This window comes from Atractosteus spatula, chromosome 4 (assembly GCF_055471065.1).
Source record: "Atractosteus spatula isolate fAtrSpa1 chromosome 4, fAtrSpa1.hap1, whole genome shotgun sequence".
Taxonomy (NCBI): Eukaryota; Metazoa; Chordata; class Actinopteri; order Semionotiformes; family Lepisosteidae; genus Atractosteus; species Atractosteus spatula.
Genome location: NC_142709.1, coordinates 64395484 through 64415110, shown reverse-complemented (window position 1 = coordinate 64415110; position 19627 = coordinate 64395484). Strand labels below are relative to the sequence as shown.

Genomic DNA, 19627 nt, shown 5'->3' with positions numbered 1-19627 from the left:
GATGTCACAAATTTAGAAAGAAAAGGTTAAATGTAGTTAAAGGTACAATACATTTCTAACAAGTGAGGCTAAATGCAACATTTCTGTTGTACATAAGTTTCTTTCCATGAAATGTTAAAATGGCATATTCTTCTGGGATTTCCTTCTGACAGCTGTTCAGAATTATTAAACTTTTCAGAGCAGTCCTTGATCTTTTCTTTTCTTTTAAATTTTGAGAAATCTAGACAGATTCCTGGGCGGAAGAGCATGACATACGTCAGAGGCCTGAAAGAACTCTATTTAGCCCCGCCAGGTGACAAATGATAGGAGACTTCATTAAGGACTTAGATGCTTTAAAGCATAAACCAGCAGTTACTATCTTTATAGATACTCCAAGAGCACATGCATAGTCAAACAGAATCTTAATTATAATGGATTTGAAAATGATACACCTTGTTGAATGTTGAAATGTAGAAAAATATAGTTTGTTACTGCATAATTCACATTTTTATAGTACAGTATATACTGTACTTGTGCAAGTAATGTTCCCTATGTTAAAGCCAGTAAATAAAAGAAATGAAACATTCTAATGCAATTTGCCTGTTTGCCAGCGTTATCTGTTCTAATGTATGTATAGAGTTAAATCAGAGCAATTCATTAACTGCAAGATTGAGACACTATGAATAATACCAGAATATGAGGTTCCAGTGAGAGGAGGACATTTGCACTTTTCTATTTTGGATCTTGCCAATTTGGTTACTAGAAGCATATCCAAGGACCTTGTTCAGCTATTTTTCACTCATGACTTTAATTCTGTACTTTTCATCATGCGTCCTAATACAGTATGTTGCAAAGGAACAAGTAGTAGGTTTATTCCATGCTGAAAAGAGGAGAGAGAAAACACGTTTCGGCTGTGAAGCCTTCTTCAGGTTAACACTTTGAAGTTCTTCACTTATTTCTGAAGGGGTTTATGAGACAGATCATTACTTAAATATGATTTTAGAAACCTAATTAACATTTAAAACAATTTCCAGAATTACTACACACTAACAAGATACAGTATATATACAGTATATATAAACATTTTGCCCTAAAGGTGTAATTAATAAAGGAATTTGTCAATAATCTAGCCAACTCCAACACTGTGGATATGCTTTTTAAAGTAGTTTATCCTTATTATTAAATTCACACAACACAAACACACACTTTTTATGCTTGTATTTATTAAAGGGGAAAGGAAAACCAAAGAAGCAATTGACAAAATAAATTCCATCACAAATGACTTTAAATGAATCCTTGCCCATGGTCACATAATAGGAAAGGATGAACTGCCTGTAGAGGTGGTGTTAAAAACAGATACACAGGAAAAGGTCTGGGCATACTCTCTGCACTGCTCACAATTGAACAGAGAGCATGATTACATTTTAACTCTAAATATACTGTATACCCCATATTTCTGGAAATCTGAAAATTTTCTATTTGTCCCAGAAACAGCGTATAAAACTGCTTAACTAGGGAAAGACTCAAAGGCTTTCTGTTTCAGAAATTAAATGGCAGCAAGATTTTTATTGAATTTGAAACATTTTCACAAACCAGTATGCCCGACAATGTGCGCAGGTTACACAGGAGAAGCAGATCATTAGGAAAAAAACGTGAGCACAAAGACAGACCTCTCCCTTCTTTTATATGACAATTACAGTGTAAATCTTCTAGTAAAGTGATTTTTGATATTGTGTCTCTGGTTTTAAGCATGAACAGGACATCTTCCAAAGTTCTTTCCTTTCTTAAGCTCTGAATGTTCTATTTTAAAGTGCAAAATATATTAATTTAACTGATCTATCAATATCTATGCTCTCTTACTAAATTTGCACTTTAAAATGTTTACAAATACTTTTAGAACATCAATGTTGCATTTTGCTCCACAATAAGATTTCAAATTTATACTATATAAATGTCAAATGAATGCCTTTAAAATCTGCTTAAAAAGTTATTTCACTCGAAAAAAATATTAATCAAAATAAAAAAAACTGACCTTTACTATCTAAAAGGAGTGCAGCCATTACAAATATTGTTTGCAGAGGGATCACTGAATAAAGCAGAGTTCAATCTTCTAACATACAGTGAACTAGAGAAATGTGAAAAGAACAAAAAAAAGAATTTTAGGCTATTCTTAGATGCCTTTCAAGGTAATTTTTAAAATATTGAAAATATAATTTTCAAACAAAAAAACATAAAAGTAAATGTGACTGAGAGGCTGCCCCCCATGGTAATGGAATGATATCCTTATTAAATTACATGTAAATATGTCACTCTAAACAAAAACATATCTAGGCCCCTTAAAGAACAAAACCTCTGAGAACTCCTGTAGAACAATCATTATAAACTGATGAATCAGTATCTCTAAGAATGTTGTACACTGAAGATTGTAAGAGTAAATTTACAACTTCTACCCAGCACTATCATTCATTGTCAGAGCCAGGCTTATCACAGTGTATTAAGCAGCAAATTATTGCCTCTCTGATTGTCAACACTCATTCCTCACAGTGGGTGGATAGTAGTGATTATTCATTATTTGACAACAAAACTACAATATCTATATAATTGTTTAAAAAATGCAAAAAGTGAAAGTAAAGAAGGAAAATCATTTAGAACTACCTACTATTGCATAAGGTGTCTGTCATAATTAAACAATCTGTTCATAAGATTAAAACAGTAAACCAAATTTCTGTGTATCTTGACGACATATTATAGGCTTCTCAGTTGATGAACTTAAAGTCTGCAAGTCTACAGATAGTCTGTTGCAATAATTTCCATATTCTTTTTGTGCTGATCTCTCATGTTTTAAAGTGCTGGAACAGGCACTCAGATCTGTGTGCCCATTCTAATTTCTCTTTATGGTTCTGTTTCTGTTTTTGTAGGGGATTCCCTTGCACAAAAAGGCAATACTTGCATCTACCAGAGTTCCAATACACATTACAAGTATGTATAACTTACTGTCCAACCAAAATGAAATAGGATTTAAAGAGACAAAATAAAAATTCCTTAAAAATTAGCAAGATGTGTATAACAAGAATTAAGCTTTGCAATTTAAATGAGAATTATTTATACTCAAGATATTTGAACTTCTTTTGGCCTAAAATGATATGTTCCATAACTCTGAAAGCACAAGACCTACTACAGTAGGTGGTTTAAAACAGTTATATACTAAGGACAGTCAAGCACTGGACTTTCCAATCCATTTCACAGGGCAGGATGTATTTTTTTTGTAAACACAAATAAACAGATGACTGGATCAAAGACTGCACAGGAATGAACTGGAGGATTTAATATTTAACTACCAATGTTTATTGTTATATGTTTTATCAATGTATTGATAGTTTCTAGAGCAGGGTTCCCCAGGTCTAGTCCTCAAGGGCAACAGTCTAGCAGGTGTTGCAAGTCTCCTTAAATCATCAGATGCTTTAGGTCCTTACAGAAGGTTTAAATGTTAAAATGGGAGCAACTTTCATTTCCTAATGTACTGCTGATGATTTAAGGTGACTTACAAAACCAGTGGGACAGAGCAAATTTCTTAACCCCTCAAAGGGGACTGAAGAGAAGGCACCTACATTTGGTCTGCATGACCATCTAGGACCAGACTCAGAGGGGAGCTGAACACTGAGATATACACTGAGCTGATTTCTGTCACAACCATAGCAAACTACCACTGATTACCACACAGAGACACACAGAGAGTACATCTTGTCACATCTTTCTTTTTGTTTTTCCAGACATGACTGGGAACATTTATAGTTGAAAAAGTTTTATTGCCAACTGACTTTATTTAAAAGACTGAATTAGGTTCAGTGCTTGGCTTTTTAAGGAAGCATTCTATGGGGAAACTAAGAATATAAAACGTTTAATTCAGTGTCATTTTATAATGGTCTTTGAATATTTTGTAAATCATGATAACATTGAAAAACTGATATTTTTCACTTCAATATTAGCTGTTTGGAAATAAAATAGACACTTGGATGTACTGAAACACTGTCCTTAAGCTTGGTACTTGTTTTTAACAATAGGTTTAACATTTTCTATGCATGTTTTTTCAATGAAATGCTCAAACAAAATTATGCTTGAAATGTATTTCGGTATCTTGCAAAGTTAAGCATATTTGGTAACTGAAAACCGAATCTAGGGTTAGGGTTACACTTCCCCTTTAATCTAGGCTCCTAATAATTAACACTTGCATCATGAATGACATACAGTACATGTAGTTTTAGTGGTGTTTAGTACTTAGCTTTGGGTATCTGTATATCGCAGTATACGTGGCTCTTACAAATTAACTTTTACAATGGCCAGAAGAAAAATTTGTATTAATTCAAAATGATTTAAAACACATAATTCACCACTTTTAGGACTGATTAGAAAATAAGATAAAGAAAACTTTAATAATGCAAAATGTAGCCTTTGACTTAAAAATGAAAGTTACAGCATTTAACTTCATTTTATCTGTTAATGCTATAAGGTAGAACATCAATTAACATACAAAATTAATGAAACAGAATTATACTTTTATCTGTGTGGTATAAACATTTCCTTTATAAAAAAGACAGCCTGCATAGCTTTTTAATAAAGTGTCAATGCAATCAATTGTAAAAACATTAATTTCTAGCATTCTTGAACATGCTTTGCAAAAAGCCTTTTTCAAAAGACTTATTGGTTTAGTCCTACTGAAGCTCATTTGGTAGTATTCCAAAAGAATCCTATTTCAGATGTAATATACAGTATATATGGGTAAAGGATGCTGTTCATTAATAGAATTAAATGTACTGCAGATCCTCAGAGTGGAATCACAGTACAACTATGGGCCAGCGAAGAACATGTTTTATTAATGAAACAAATTGTCTGAATGTTTGACGATTTGGGGGAAAAACACGTCCCAGAAAACTGGTCAGATATTGCACTATTAGAGAAAAGGGATTGTCTCAATCTGTTAGAACATTTGTCCATAGGAAACTGACTGTTTTAATCAGAGATACCTTGGTGTGTAGTCAGCATATGGCTTCAGTGACTTGGGAAACAGTAAATGTCTTAGACCACAGTTGTATCCTATCATTATCACAGCAAACAACTTTATTGGTACACCACCACTGTGAGAACATCTTGGATAAAAAACATGAACCTGATTAACTTCTTAATTCAGGAACATTACTAAAAGGAAGACCAGTCTATCTAAGCTTCAAATGATTTTATCCTGAGTCTACTTGGTATAAAGGCTTTCTAGAGTTGGGAGATTTTGTGTTAAGAGATGTCTTCTTAACTTCATTATCAAAGTTTACAAAAAAAGTGAGTCTGATACCCTAGCCAGATAGACCATTATATTTTTTCATTACATTTATAAGTGTGCCTTTTGGTGTAACACACTTTCTTCCTCAAATTATTTTCAAAATGGCTTCCCCTACATCTTTTTCAAGGATAGTACACATAATACAAATAAGAAATGGGGAAACAAACAAGGCTTCATGCACAGTGTGGTAGCCTGAGCTATTTCAAACTGTAATGCTTACAGTGGAGAATATTATTGCAAAGGTTTGCCTGAAATGCATTAGTTCTACTGATCATGAACCTTAAAACAGCTGAAACTGCTCTCCCATGAAAGTCTGATTTATGTTCCCGGCTAAGTGAGCAGCACATTTTATAAATATCACTGCTGCAAGATAACAATGTACACACAGTATACTGCATGTGTGTATATAATGCAGATATAAATTGCAAATACTGTATACTGCACATATTCAATAGAGTTTTCAAGTAAAATCTTTGGTGAAATGGTCTATCTTTGGAAAAACAGATATCTCTTTATTGTTATTCTGTGTTGATTGTTTAAGCATTACTAAATGATTGAAAAGAGAAAATGAAAAATTTGGAATGAGCCCAACATATAATTATATACTATTAAAAAGCAAAACACAGAGGCTAGCAACAGCTTTAGTATGACCGGGCCCTCTTTTTGCAAAAAATACCACCTTAATAGTAGTGTTCATTATCTAGAAAAAAGAACAAGCCAGTATCTGAAACACTGCCAAGCAAGAGAGTTTCCTTAGATGTAATAAAGTACCATTCAATCTCCACTGGCATTATCCATTTTGCATTGTAAACTCTCAATGCTTGATTCCAAGCCCTTATTGTGAAGAAATTCATAAACATATATAAATATAAATGTGAGAGTGTTTTTCTTTTACAAAATGTATATACCTTTTCCACACAAAGCAATTAAAAATATAGGCACAGTTAATGCACTGCAAGTTAAGCACTGTGAAAATGTCCCTTTAATACCAAACTAAAGGCACTAAGGTGTCACTCCCAGCATTTGGTGTGCTTCTTACGGTGAAGTAAAGAGCTTTTTTTAGTTTTTGGCTATGTGGAAGTGTAAGATCACACAGTAGCTGTATCATTGATTTTAAAGGTGGCACTAAAAAGCATTTTATACTTTGGGCACATTTGAACCTTGTGGAATTATGTATAAGGAAACCTGACTGTTTCAGAATACAGTATGCGTATAAATACAAGAAACAGTCTTCTGAGAACTCTTTGGGTTATTGCTGCAATGAGCAAAATCTTGTTTCAAAAGTGTCTCAGGTGTAAATAAGAAGACAAGGCACGGCAGATCCTATTTTAGTCTTAAACCTCACCTAAGCAAAGCAACAATGCAAAATATTCTGCTTAATCTCTGTTGTGAGCTGTCCATGGTTTGAAATGTGAACAGCTAAAAATGTGGGAGCCTCTTGCCTAGCACTGCTATTTTAGAGCTGCACCATTGTTTGCTGAGTTAAGCATACTGTAAAGCAGGTGCTTGACTTGAAGCTTTAATCAGTGTAGCTATATAAGCACTGTCAGAAGCACACCTTTGTCCTTGTGGGTAGTGACACAGGTTTGTAAATTAAGAACTATTCAACCTCTAAATGGGAAAGGTTCATAGTGTAAATGTGACATTTTATTTTAAAATGTGAGAATGTGTAAATGCTATATTTGTGTCCGCTTTAGGTGTGAAGTGTGATGTGGAGCTCTACGTAAGGCTCCTTCAGAGATCAGTCGTCGCCTTGGCCGTCAGTGCCTGAATGCGAGCGGTGTTACAGTTCTTGCAGAGGATGTGCCCATCCAGAGGGTAGCATCCCTGGTTATCACCCTCTGAGAGCAGAGAGCCACAATCCTGCAGGAAGAACAGAAAATACATTTTTCAAGGGGGTACTTATAGTGCTTAGTGCACTTTAAAATTAGGTAGCCCGGTATTAGTGTTAATTTTCTGTGAGTACAATATATACATTCCTTAAGAAACATCCAAAAGGCTCCAAGATCTAAAAACTTTGTAAGATGCACAGAGCTTGAACAGTGGAAACAGCAAACTTCATAGAAGGTGACATACTGTAGTCCTCTACACAGAAAGCAGCTCTGGAGTCAGTTACTGACAAACAGCTTAAGCAATATAAGCCCATCTTGAAGTAAGTATAGTTTTTCAGACTAGAGGACTACGAATAGGAATTATGTGCTCTGGGTACAGGTTGTAAATGAGAAAATAAGGAAATTGGCTTTGGCTCTCTTGTTGGCATTGATCATGAGATGGTGGGTTGAGATGGAATTAGCAGATACAGTACATAAAAAGAAGTTCAGTATGTTAGCCCCATGGGGGACAAAGTTGTTATTAAGGAATAAAATACAAACTCTGTTTTTATCCTTAATCTTAGAATCGTAGGTCACTTCCTACACCTGCTAATAAATTATGTTGTAGGTTTCAAAGTGATATCATTCTTCTATCAGAGTGGCTTTAAAAAAACATGGGAAAAATCACTCTGTGGATTTGTAAAGACCAACGTGCCATGCTATCTACATACATTGCACTCATGATGAAGAGTGGTAACCTTGCAATTTAAACGCACCTCACAGCGGTAACACTGCACGTGGAAGTCTCGGTCTAAGGCCACAATGCGAACTGTTTCCTCCTGGCCAGGGGCTGGCATGATGGGCTCCTTACACACAGAGCACCGAGGGGCGAATTTCCTGTGAGCAAAAGGGAAAAATGGATCAGTCCTATTATTACAGGGAACCATTAGTGTCTGAAGGTGAGAAGTGTTACAAAATCTTAGGTACATACAACAAACTGCCTACGATTATGTTATTTGAGAAATATACACTGTTTTATAGAAGTGGGCCAATTAACTGCATCATGAAAACTGCACTGTGGAGGAATGCAGTTTTGTACACATACTGTACAAATGGCACCATGAGTAACGTTTCCATAGACAATTGCAGTGCACACTAGAGGTTGTTTTGGCTGGTTTCCTGGTGATTTACACCCCAAGGGCACTCTGAGCACCATCTGGTGTGCACAGGTTATCTTATTATCCTCCAATGAATACTTTCCATATGCACAACTTTTTAATGGTCCATTTTATATGGGTCCCAAATTTAATGACACATTTGTTCAAAAAGGCCATCTCACATTAGTATCCTGTAGCACCACCAATCCCATAACATTGCTCTTTGTTAAAGTCTCTAAAGCCTGCACAAAACAAAATCTGGTACACATTTTATTATTTGTACATTTAAAAACTCAAAATATGTGTGATCCCTGTAGTTCGTTGTAAGAGATACCTGCATATTAAAAGCATAAAAAAACAGTCTGTGAAGTGCTTCACTGTAAGCAATGTTTTCACAATAAGTAACCATTACAAATTTCACATTAAAAAAACAGACTTGGTCAGAGTGTCAATTAACATGTACTCAGACTGAACCACAAACACTAAAACAGTCCCATAAAAAAAGAATTGTTCTAATTTTCACATATTAAATTTCCGTTAATATGAAAAAAGAGAAAATAAACAACATTTTCACTTGTTCTAAAGTTATGACCAGCTCTTGACAATTCAAATGAACTGCTTTCCCAAAAAAGCAACACAGAAATCTCACTTTATCAGCTGTATCCGTGTTAAATGGTAAAAAAGGTGGGGTGTTGCAGAAGGGACTTCTGCTGCTCATGACCACAGGAGATCCAACCCACAAGTATGTCCACAGCACAATTGTTAAACAAGTGTTCATTGCAAGAATTAAATGTGATTCCAAGCAGAAAGAAAGTCAAATCATATGTGTACTTAGAAATTATTCCAACAGCCTCGTTTATGAATAAAATTTATATTAGCGTTTCAATTAATCAATTGGGAATTCATAAATTGTCAAAATGAAAGACATATTTCTGCAATAATCCCCAAATAAAACAAGTGCAAGATGATTCCAAGCTGGGAATTGTAAGAAGACGATCCTTCTAGCTAAATAAAGAGAACATAAACTCTCCTGAGCAAATTCAGAAATGCACAACATGTACTTGGCTGAAGACAAAATACAACTTCCGATAGATTGAAGGTCATTGCCAGAAGGCTAAGTAGCTGAATACAGTTTTTTTTAAACTAAGGTGGACATCACTGGAAGATTCCTGAAGATTTCTGAAACAGAATTTGATTTCCAAAAAGGAACCTTAAAAATATGTTGCCCATTCTGGGATAGTTTCATGTTCAGCATATAAAGCTACAACCGAAAAATAATTTAGATCTTATCCGAGAGAGTACTCACTAGTGTAGAGCATGTTCTGCTTATTCTAAGCAAATCTTTCTTTTTCTGATAATTGATAGATATCTGATATATTTTTAATAAATAATAATAAAATCTTCAAAAGTTTCAAATAAACCTAGGGGTTTTACTATGTAAGACTAAAAAGTGTTTTCGGTTGTTTGAAATAAACCTTACAGAATAAATAACAAAAGTAAGCACACTTGTTACATGTATTTCTGAAGTTTAGTCTGCGAAACAACAAACTATAACATTCCTTACAATGTTATTGATGGCAACAGCAGGGTAGCTAAAAGAATCTCAGTCAGTCTGGACAATGCTCATGTCACCTGTATTGCTGCAGGGGTCGTGGAAAGTGTGCAGCTGAAAGATAGTACTCTACAGAGTAATAGCTTCTACAGAGTAAATTTCCTGGATTTGTAAGTACCTAAATGGATTAGTTATGATGTGGATCTCATTCTATGCTTATTCCTTAAGAAAACTAAACTGATTCTGCAGTGTTAAAGTACAAAATAAGATGACCCATGCCAGCCTGTATGCAGGTCACCCAATCTAGACAGGTACTTCCTGGGGAACTACTTTTGCATAAAATATGTGAGAAACAACAGTTGTAGAAATATGTGTACTGAAGTAATGGCTGTAAGCAGGTGATAATTTACTATCTGTCCAAAATCCTCCTTATTGCTGTGGTGTCTGTGTCATTGTGAGGGTGTGTTCTGCACCTGTGGCCTCAGGGGAAACGAGGTGAGTTGAGGAGGAGGCTCAGACCTCTTGAATGGAGAAGCAAAATAATAAAAAGCGCAGGGAAGTGGAGCGACTGGTCGTATCCAAGCCATCCAAAACGATTTCTACAGCCAGTATGAGACCACTGACTTCTCTAACACCTGCATTCTACTCATTTCTGCTTATTCACTGACAAGTCAAGGAATAAACTCCACAAATTCAGCGCGCTGGGCGCTCAACGTAAAAAGCAATCATACAGTACAAACAAAAACAAGTGCGCAGGCACATTTCCAGAAAGAGTTGGAGACTAAAGGTCAAGAATAAGGGGGGAAAGTCTCACTTGTGGAAGTCCTCAATGCAGTGGATGTGGTTCCCTGCGTCAACGGTGAAGGGGATTCCGTCCAGGCTGCGGTGGCACACCACACAGGTGAAGCAGTGTGGGTGGTAGGCCTTTCCTGTGGCTCGCAGGATGCGTTCCATGATCGGTTTCATACAGATGTTACATGTCTCCAGGGTATTCTGTGGGTTAACAAGCAAGTATTCTGTTAGACAGGGCTGAGAATGAGAAATCTAACAGCATCTTTTACAACTGTGTAGATAGTATTCATTTCTGACATTTTGTTCTTTTTTCATATATACAGTATATATATATATTGAATTTAGTGCAGACGGCATTTCAGTAATTTCATTTGGCCAATACATATTGCCATAATGTTTGAGTGAAACATCCCTAAAGCTGGTATCAAAAGAGAAAAGGTACTCCATATGAAATCATCATTAAAATATTACGGTGCTTCGTCAAACCAACAGAAAGGAAAATATTGTTAAAAATTGAAAAGCATAGGAGTGGGAGCAAAAGGCTCTGCAATGCCCGTCATTTTGAAATGAAAGCAACATAAGTGGGCACTTAAGTGTTTTCTTATTACTATGGAAATAGTGTTTGCCTATAAATACCAAGAGAAGAGAAAAACTGAAAGCAGATTGTGGAAAAAGTATTTTTTCCCCATCAGTGTGTTGTTATCACACTTGAGTGGCAGAAAATGAGGGAGAAAATAGAACCACTTAATATTTTTTTCTTAAAAATAAAGTGAATAATAATAAGAGCAAAAACCTCTATACATTTTTCAGGACTGATACATTTTTAAAATGGAATTCTGAATGCAATCTGCTTGTGAATGGAATATTGAGAAAAAACATCTTGCTGGATGGACTTGAGATAGAAATAAATATTCACAACAGGGGGAAAGACATTTTTTCCTGTTTAAAAGAACAGACTTTTTTTGTTGTTCAGTAAACATCTTGAACCTACAGTCAGTAATTGACCTCAAATGACTCTGCTGAGCAAAGGACTACACGTGCCTTCAGAGGAGTGTGGGAGGAAATGGGTATCTGATTAAAACATTTCTACAGCCATCCTCACAACACAAAAGTCACAGACCATTCTTAAGAGGAAGAATGGCTTACATCCTGGCTGAAGGCCTTCAAATGTGACATGCAGGAATATAACTTATTAGTATTAAGAGCATATTTTTATTGTGGTATTTCTACCCAGGTCTAAATAAACTGCATTTGCCTGATTTACTGTTAACACTGCTGCCTCATGATTGTAATTAGTTTCGCCTATATGGTATTTTTGGGGGAACATCATCTGTCAATTGAAAAGAATTGGAACCAAAGCAAAAGATCATAAAGTTAAATACTGTACTGATCATGACACTGAGGTGTGGTAATTGGCCATGGTGCTCTTGTCAACAATAGATAAACTGTCAAAACCATTGTCTCCTGTTAGTAATTCAGAGGTGCCTTCACCTGTCTAGGCGTAAAGAATTTCTTAATTACTTCCCAAGGCCCAGAATGCAATCTGCTAGACAGATTAGAAGAATGAATTACGATAGATATTTTTTAAATCACTCCATAGTTTTATGACAATAATGAAAATGAAACCCCAACCTTTTAGTTTAGACCTTTTAGATCATATTCCAGCAACGTTTCTGATGGAGGTTCTTGGTCACTATTGTGATGATTTCCTTGCAGTCATAACTAATTCACTGGAAACAATTAGTTCTGGTCTGCTAAAATTGGTTCTTTTATTGAAAAACCTAACTTTTTACAGTTCAGTTCTGAACAGATTTAAATCCATTTCGGATCTTCACTTTTCTAGCAAATGTCTTTGTAAATTGAGATGTTTATACAGTTGAATAAATTCCAGAATCCTTACAATTTTTTCTAAAATTTCAATCTGGGTTTCATTCCAATTACAGCACGGAAACAGCCCTTGATAGAGTAACAAATGATCTTCTGAATCATATAGATTAAGATGCTTTTATCATTTCCATTCTGGTTTTTCTGAACCTTAGTGGTGCTCTGGTACATTAGCTCACTCAAATGACAATATAGGTGGTCCTAAACTATCTTTCAATCAGAGATTTTTGTTTCATTGAGTCCAAGTCTAGCAAATATTACTCATGTTGTCCCTTGGGATTCTGTTCTTTGTTCAGTTTTATTCTCTTTATATGTTACTTCTAGATCATTATTTATAATCTGTGTTGATGTTCACTTGTGTGCTGATGATGACATAATAATACGTCTTTAAAATCCAATGACTGCACCTCAACATTGTTCTTACTTGAGTGTTTACTGACATCAAAACTTGGATATCCCAAAATATTCTAGAGTCTTGTTTGCAGATTCTCACAAACAATTTGACTTTCCCAAACATAACTGTTAATAGTTAATAGTCACTTTAGAAACTGATGTGATAAAGCCGTGTTATTTTGGCTGTACATTAAGTTTTGAATCACACATTAAAAACTGTAAAAATATATATTATATATTGAAATGTTGCCAAAGTTAAATATTTCTTTATCTATCTTACTGAAAAAACAGACCATGCTTTAATTTAACCCACAATGGACTTTTTGCTAAATTTACAAGCTAGCATTATGATGACTAGATCCTGTTTTAAAAAACAACAAAAAAACGTATTTAAAAAAGAGCCAATGCAACTCCTGTTTTGACATCTCTACACTGGCTCCAGTGACAAATAGAACTGATTTTAAAATCCTATTACTTACATTGAAAGAACTAAATGTGATGGCACCAAAATTCTAGTCTGAGTTATGTCTGGGTAGCAACCTTGGCATGCTTAGAGGTTGACTGACCATGGTGCTCCAAGGGTGAGGTTTAGAAGGAAAGAAGAAGTACATTTTCGTGTGAGGGCTTTGTGGTTGTGGCATTCTCTGCCAGATCATGAAAGAGGTTCACCCAAAGAGGCTATTTTAAAATCTAGGCTTAAGACCTATTTTTATAATCGGGCTTTCTGATTTTCTATTTGCATGTTACAGTCTTATTAATCATTTTATTTATTTAGTTATTTTTAACATTTATTTTTGCAACAATTTATATTTTACCATTGTGCAGAGTTCTGTGAACTATGTGACATGGCATGAAGTGTGGCATATTAAAAAAAGATTATATTTATATCTCCAGCAATGAATTCTGCTGCTATTGCCAATGTTGCACTTTGGAGATAAATTAAACAACATCTGTATGCTGATAGCAAAAACAAAAGTTCACTTATTTTGCCCACTCTTTTACTTCAAATTTCTAAGGTATCATCTAATTCATTCAGTGTTATTAACAGATTCAAAAATACAACATAATTTCAAAGCGGTTTTGCATTGGTTACTCCTACATATATTATACAGTACATACAAGTTCCACAGGAAGATAACTACAGCTACAGTCATGGAGTGGCATTTTGTTATAATTGGCTGCCAAGGGATATAGTTTATTGGCAAAGCTTTGAGCAAAATGATTGTATTTCCATACACTACCACAGCATGTAAACAGCAACAGCAGTACTTGCTTTTATTCATGGCCTTTGTGCTGTGCTACAGGGTTAGATGATTAAATGACACTTGTATGATTACCGAACCACATCAATTACTGAACCTTGTGGTTGTTCAATGCCAAAGGTACTGCAGGGTATATTTGCACTGAAATTTATAGTCTTCACAGGCATCAAGCATTTATCGGTCAAAGTTCGCTGAGGCAGCAATACAGTTATCCACCAACATAAATCCATTCCCAGTTCTCTTCTGAGAAGCAATCTGAACACGCTTCCAATTTCTCTGTATTAATGAGAATAACAGGCATCACAATTAGGAAAAGCAACCCTGGTAACAGGACAATGATACATAAAGCAGTCTAAAATGCAGGCAGAGCAGCTAGACATTTTATAAAGGAAAAGGGTTCCCACACTGACATTGTAAAATCTATTCTTTAAGTTCATTACTAAAAGTTTACATATCACACACATGATTTATCTTACTTTAGAAAACATATATATACATAAAGACTCTGCAGATATGATAGGTCAGGTGGAACAAGTAAAGCTTTTCTCAGCTGGCGTGTGAAAATACAATGAAAGCTTTCAAACCAGCACTGGACTAGTCAGTTTGATGTGATCTGTCCTTCAAGTCATTTTCTCAGGAACCTCTTAAATGCTTGGTGAGCACCAAACTAATAAGATGTGGGGTTCGGTTATACACTGGCTAACCAAAACCCTGGATTTCTATCACTATTGTAGCACTCCAGCAGGAGATTTAACTCGTCTCGACAAAACAGTAAACTTTTGGCATAGAGGGAGAAGAATTCTTGCCCATCACAAAAAAAAAATAAATGACCTACCTAAAATCTACAAGGGCATTTTTTTTTCATACTTTTGATTTACCAAGTAATGGAGAACACATTCTCATTTATAATAGTGCCCTTCTGAGAGAAGAACCTTTGTCAGGAGTACCACAGCAATGTGGTAGAATCCAGAATCCAGAAGCTTAACCACTGCTCCACACTGCTACCTTACCATTCCTTGTGGGTGGGTTCTATCTGAAGAAGAATAGTCATTAATCACATTTAAAATACTCTTATTACTTGATGTTCAAGAACTTGCAGCCCGATGCAAGCTTTTTTCTTAGGTCAGCTGTTTTGTATGCCTGTCATTGCAGGAGCGTGAGAGAAGAACCTTTATTCGGACAAGTGTAACTAGCTTTATATCTATCACCAGGTGACAAAAATGTGCCCTCAGAGGTAAAGAAACTACTAAATTAGATAATCACTCTAGCATACCAGAGACAGAAACAGTGGTAACAAGAATTATAACAAGAAACATAAAAAAAATGTGTTATCCAATCATTATGAATAATATGTTAAGTAATACAGTGCTGACTTCACCATCAAAGTGAATATTATTTTTTAAACTATGATTGTTATAAATGTCTGATGCAGGTAAAAAAAAACACCATAACAAACTACTGCTGTGTTCAATGTAGAGAATAACAAAAAATGAGAAAAGGAGAAGAAATGCAGTTAATTTGCCCACTAGAGGGCTGCAGATGCCTAGGGATTCTGTTCCAACACAATGCATTTTCTTTTAGCTTCCTATGTTTCACTAAATGTTTACTCAGAACACTAAACAAACAACTGGCCACCTGAGGTGAAATAAATTTAGGTCACATGGTTTTTCATTGGACTGGGGGCAAGCACAGTGTGTTTAAGTCATCTCTGACCTCTAATGATCTTTGCTAATTTTCTTGTTGCTTGTATTTAATTGAATGGACACCAAAACACTGTGTTTGAGCTGTGATTCCCATTTGTACTGTTCAGCTCTTAAAGTTGCAATGTTTCACAGAGTTCTCTATGCAAACATAGACAAAAATATGTATTGCAGCACAGTATATTTCAAAAACTGCATGCAGTGGTGACATGAAAGATAGCATCGACTCTGGACTTTCAATTATTTACCAAAAATTATTAGTAGGAAAGCCAAGACTTTGTGGTTGCTGATATTGTGTCCAAAAGAAGCAGCATAGCAATAGTTACATTAAACTCAACAGTCACGGTAGAGAAACTAAGTACTGAATTTGTCTTTCAAGCCTTTTTGCTGATGTATTTAACCTGTAAAACTGACTGTTGTTTTGGCATTAGGTGAAGAATAACACTATTGTTGTTTGCAACTAAGTCTCTATAAAACGGGGTATTTTAAGGTGAAAATTAAAAACATCAGACAAAAAACACACTTAACAGTTTTTCCTTCAGTTAAACCACAATCCAAATTAAATTAATTTGCAATGCAAAAGACAATGTGGTCCCAGAAGCTGCTCTTTATTTTTCTTGAGCCTTAAGGCATACAAAGGCATAATTTGATTCAAAAATATCAAAATAAAAAAAAGTGCTATTATAAATCAAGAACCAAGGTCTAATTGTTACAACATTAGCCAATCAATTGATATTTTTTAAAGAGTATAGCTAAGATGGCATAACAGTTGGTGTCTTTCTTAGGCATTACTTTCAGAAAAAACGGGGTGAGACAGTTGTATACTTGCTTTGGCGTTTAAAGAAGCTCATATCCTAATTAACAATCTTAATCTCAGCCTTTAGGCCATTTCCATACCACCTGGGTGCAAATGTTAGGAAAAGGAAATCGCCATAACCTCCAAGGTAATTTAAATACAGAAAAACTAAAACAATTCAATCACATCACTGTTTAAATAACCGAAAATACTAGAGGTAAGACTTTAGACTGGTAAGACTTAAAACTGGAGAGAAAAGTCACCTTTCAGATGGACAGTGATCAAAAACTAATGATCAAAGCTACACTGGAGTGGTTTCCGTATTAGTAAAGTGAGAACAGTTGAGTAGCCAAGGCAAAACCCTGACTTCAATTCTATTGAGAATCTGTGGAATGACCTGAAAACTGCTGTTCAGAAGGGAATTGAAAGAAACTTGAGAGAACCTGAGCAAATCTGTCAAGGAGAATGGGCAAAACCTGCTCCACGCTGGTGTGCAAAGCTGTTAGACATTTAAACAAAAACAACTGTGGCATAATTGTTTCCAAATTTGTTCCAACATATATTCAGTTCCTTGGTTTAAATACTTAAGTTTAAAAATGCGTATGCATCATTTTGTAATTTCACAAACTGGGATACCATAGGAACGGTTGCAATAGTTTTCATGGCCCGGCATATACACTACATGAGCTACTGCTGTGTCACCAAATCAAATTTTCTCTATCACAATTTTGTAGTTTGTCCCCTGCTCCAAATTGAAGCAGAAAAAATAATTTCAAGGATGCAATATGTACAGTACATCATACTGAAAATATAATGTTAGGAATTAAAAAATATTCTACACTACACTGTTTAAAAATGGCAAATGACTTTATTCTATTTGATATAACTTTCTGTTTGTCTCATACACCGTATGCTGCTTTTCCAGGGCTTGAGCCTTTGCGGATTTAGATTCAGAATGACTTTTCAGTAACATCCCTGGCTGTGGCTTTTAATACTTGCAGTTCAAAGGATTTCGCAGTTTGCTGTTCTCTGAAATATGAGCAATCTGTGCCCGTTGACGTGAAAGACAACATAGCACAGTTTAACTGCCCTAACCTCCCATCAGAATTGTTTGAAAAGGAAGAGCATTGCTTCTATTAATGCCTCTTTACAGTTTTATGTAATTATTAATTATGATGTTTTCATAATGGAACAGTATACAGATTATACAGAAAAACATACTAGGAACTAAATTACTGTGACATGGTTATTAAGCATTAAGCAGAAATGTGTTGCTTTACTGCCTTGACAGGAATGTTGCTTTCACAGAGCTCTTAGTTTCATACATTATAGATTTCCTGAAAACAGGAAGGAAGCAAGCTGATTGTGACACGGGCTTTATATACTGCATACAGTATATAAGAGCATAATAAAATGTTTGGATACAAATGAACATACATAGTACAATTAAAATTGTTTTGTACGTGAATCACTGAAATAATGTCGCTCTCTAACTGACATCATAAAAACAAGAGGAAACATTTAGAATATCTTTTAAAAAATGGAACAACTTCAAAGATAAATGCAAATTATAGGGTGATGACAATACATGCTACTGACTACTGGGGTTTGTATTATTATTAATGCCAACAAGAATAATACTAGTAGTTCCATTGTAAAATTTAATTCTGTTTAGAAAACAGTATAGAGAAAAGGTGATACACCAATATGTTGAGGGATGATTTAGATTCCCAATTGTAACTACAGTAGTTGAAAGTCAAAAATCAGAAAGCTGGCATTAACCGAAGTAAAAAAAAAAAGATTACAATTTTTTTACCAATGAGCAAAGTAAGAGCTACAATATTAATTTAGAGTTTATATGTATTCACACCATTATACAATCAGATCTTAGTAGACAAAAACCATGTTTTCTGTTTTTACTGATTTATTATAAATTAGCAATCAACAATCTCCTTGCAAATTTGAGATCACACTTGCTACTTAACACGAAAGACGACAGCAACTCTGCAGAATGAACGGAGACCCCAGATATGACCAGGCTATGTCTTTTTAGAACCTTCACTCCTGAACACAAAGAAATAGGTTAGTCTGCACTTCCGATTTCCCTGTGCTCATTTGTGAGAGAGAATCCCCCACTAATATGACAGCAGTCTCAACAAGCCTCTAAACAGAAACGGGAGTTTCAAGGTTGATTCGTTTATACTTTGTTTCAAGTTACTATGGAAACTACAGTGATATTTCCCTAAATATGATTTCAACACTTTTTAAAAATGCTTAATTAAGCCATTTCACACAGAAAACAAAATATATATTTGAACTTAACATTGAAGACTATAACATTATTAGAAATTAAATTATTATTAATTTAAATAATTAAATTATTAGACTACAATATTATTAAAAATTATATGATTATAAAAATGTTTGCCAAGTTGCCAACAATTATTAAAGTACATCATCAATGGCTAAGTTCCTAAATAGGACAGTATGGTTTCAAAGGTGTTGCTGTTTAGCTGACAATGGAAAAATATATAGAGAAAGTCTCAGCAAAGTTTCCAATTAATCACACACTGTTTATGTGATGTGGTTTTGCAAAAAAAGAAACAATTACAATCACAACTTGTATTTACAGAATGGAGTGCAAGGCATTTCACACTATACGCCCAGTGTAATAATGGCACACCCACCCACTGTGAAAAAAGGTGGTATTCTCTTCAGGTCTCCTTCTACAAGTTTGTGATTTGTACAGGTATCTTAAGCACAGTCCCATCACCACTCAAAATCAAAGCCACATATCTTCTTCATGATTATGGGAATCAAGAAATGTGTCTCATATTTAGGTGGATTTCATACTTCTGCTTTTTAAGCTAAAATCTACTTCAGATCTAACACTTTGAAAAAGAAATCTATTGTTAAAAAACTTTGGCCTTTTACCAATTTTATCAACACATTTCACTGTATTCACTTAAACC

At 34.9% G+C, this 19627-nt stretch overlaps 1 protein-coding gene across 3 annotated transcripts in view; it reads right to left on the bottom strand.

Annotated features, from left to right (window-relative positions):
• Positions 1-1184: 1184 nt before the first annotated feature.
• Positions 1185-19627, bottom strand: part of lpp (LIM domain containing preferred translocation partner in lipoma) — a 200898-nt gene continuing 182455 nt past the window's right edge. For all 3 annotated transcript variants that reach the window (XM_088913330.1, XM_088913331.1, XM_088913332.1), the window contains 3 exons: positions 10643-10821; positions 7896-8016; positions 1185-7171 (listed from right to left, as the gene is read on the bottom strand). In XM_088913330.1, the coding sequence (XP_088769456.1) occupies positions 7043-7171; positions 7896-8016; positions 10643-10821 (429 nt within the window). In that variant the 3' untranslated portion in view covers positions 1185-7042. The remainder of the gene's footprint in view (positions 7172-7895; positions 8017-10642; positions 10822-19627) is intronic.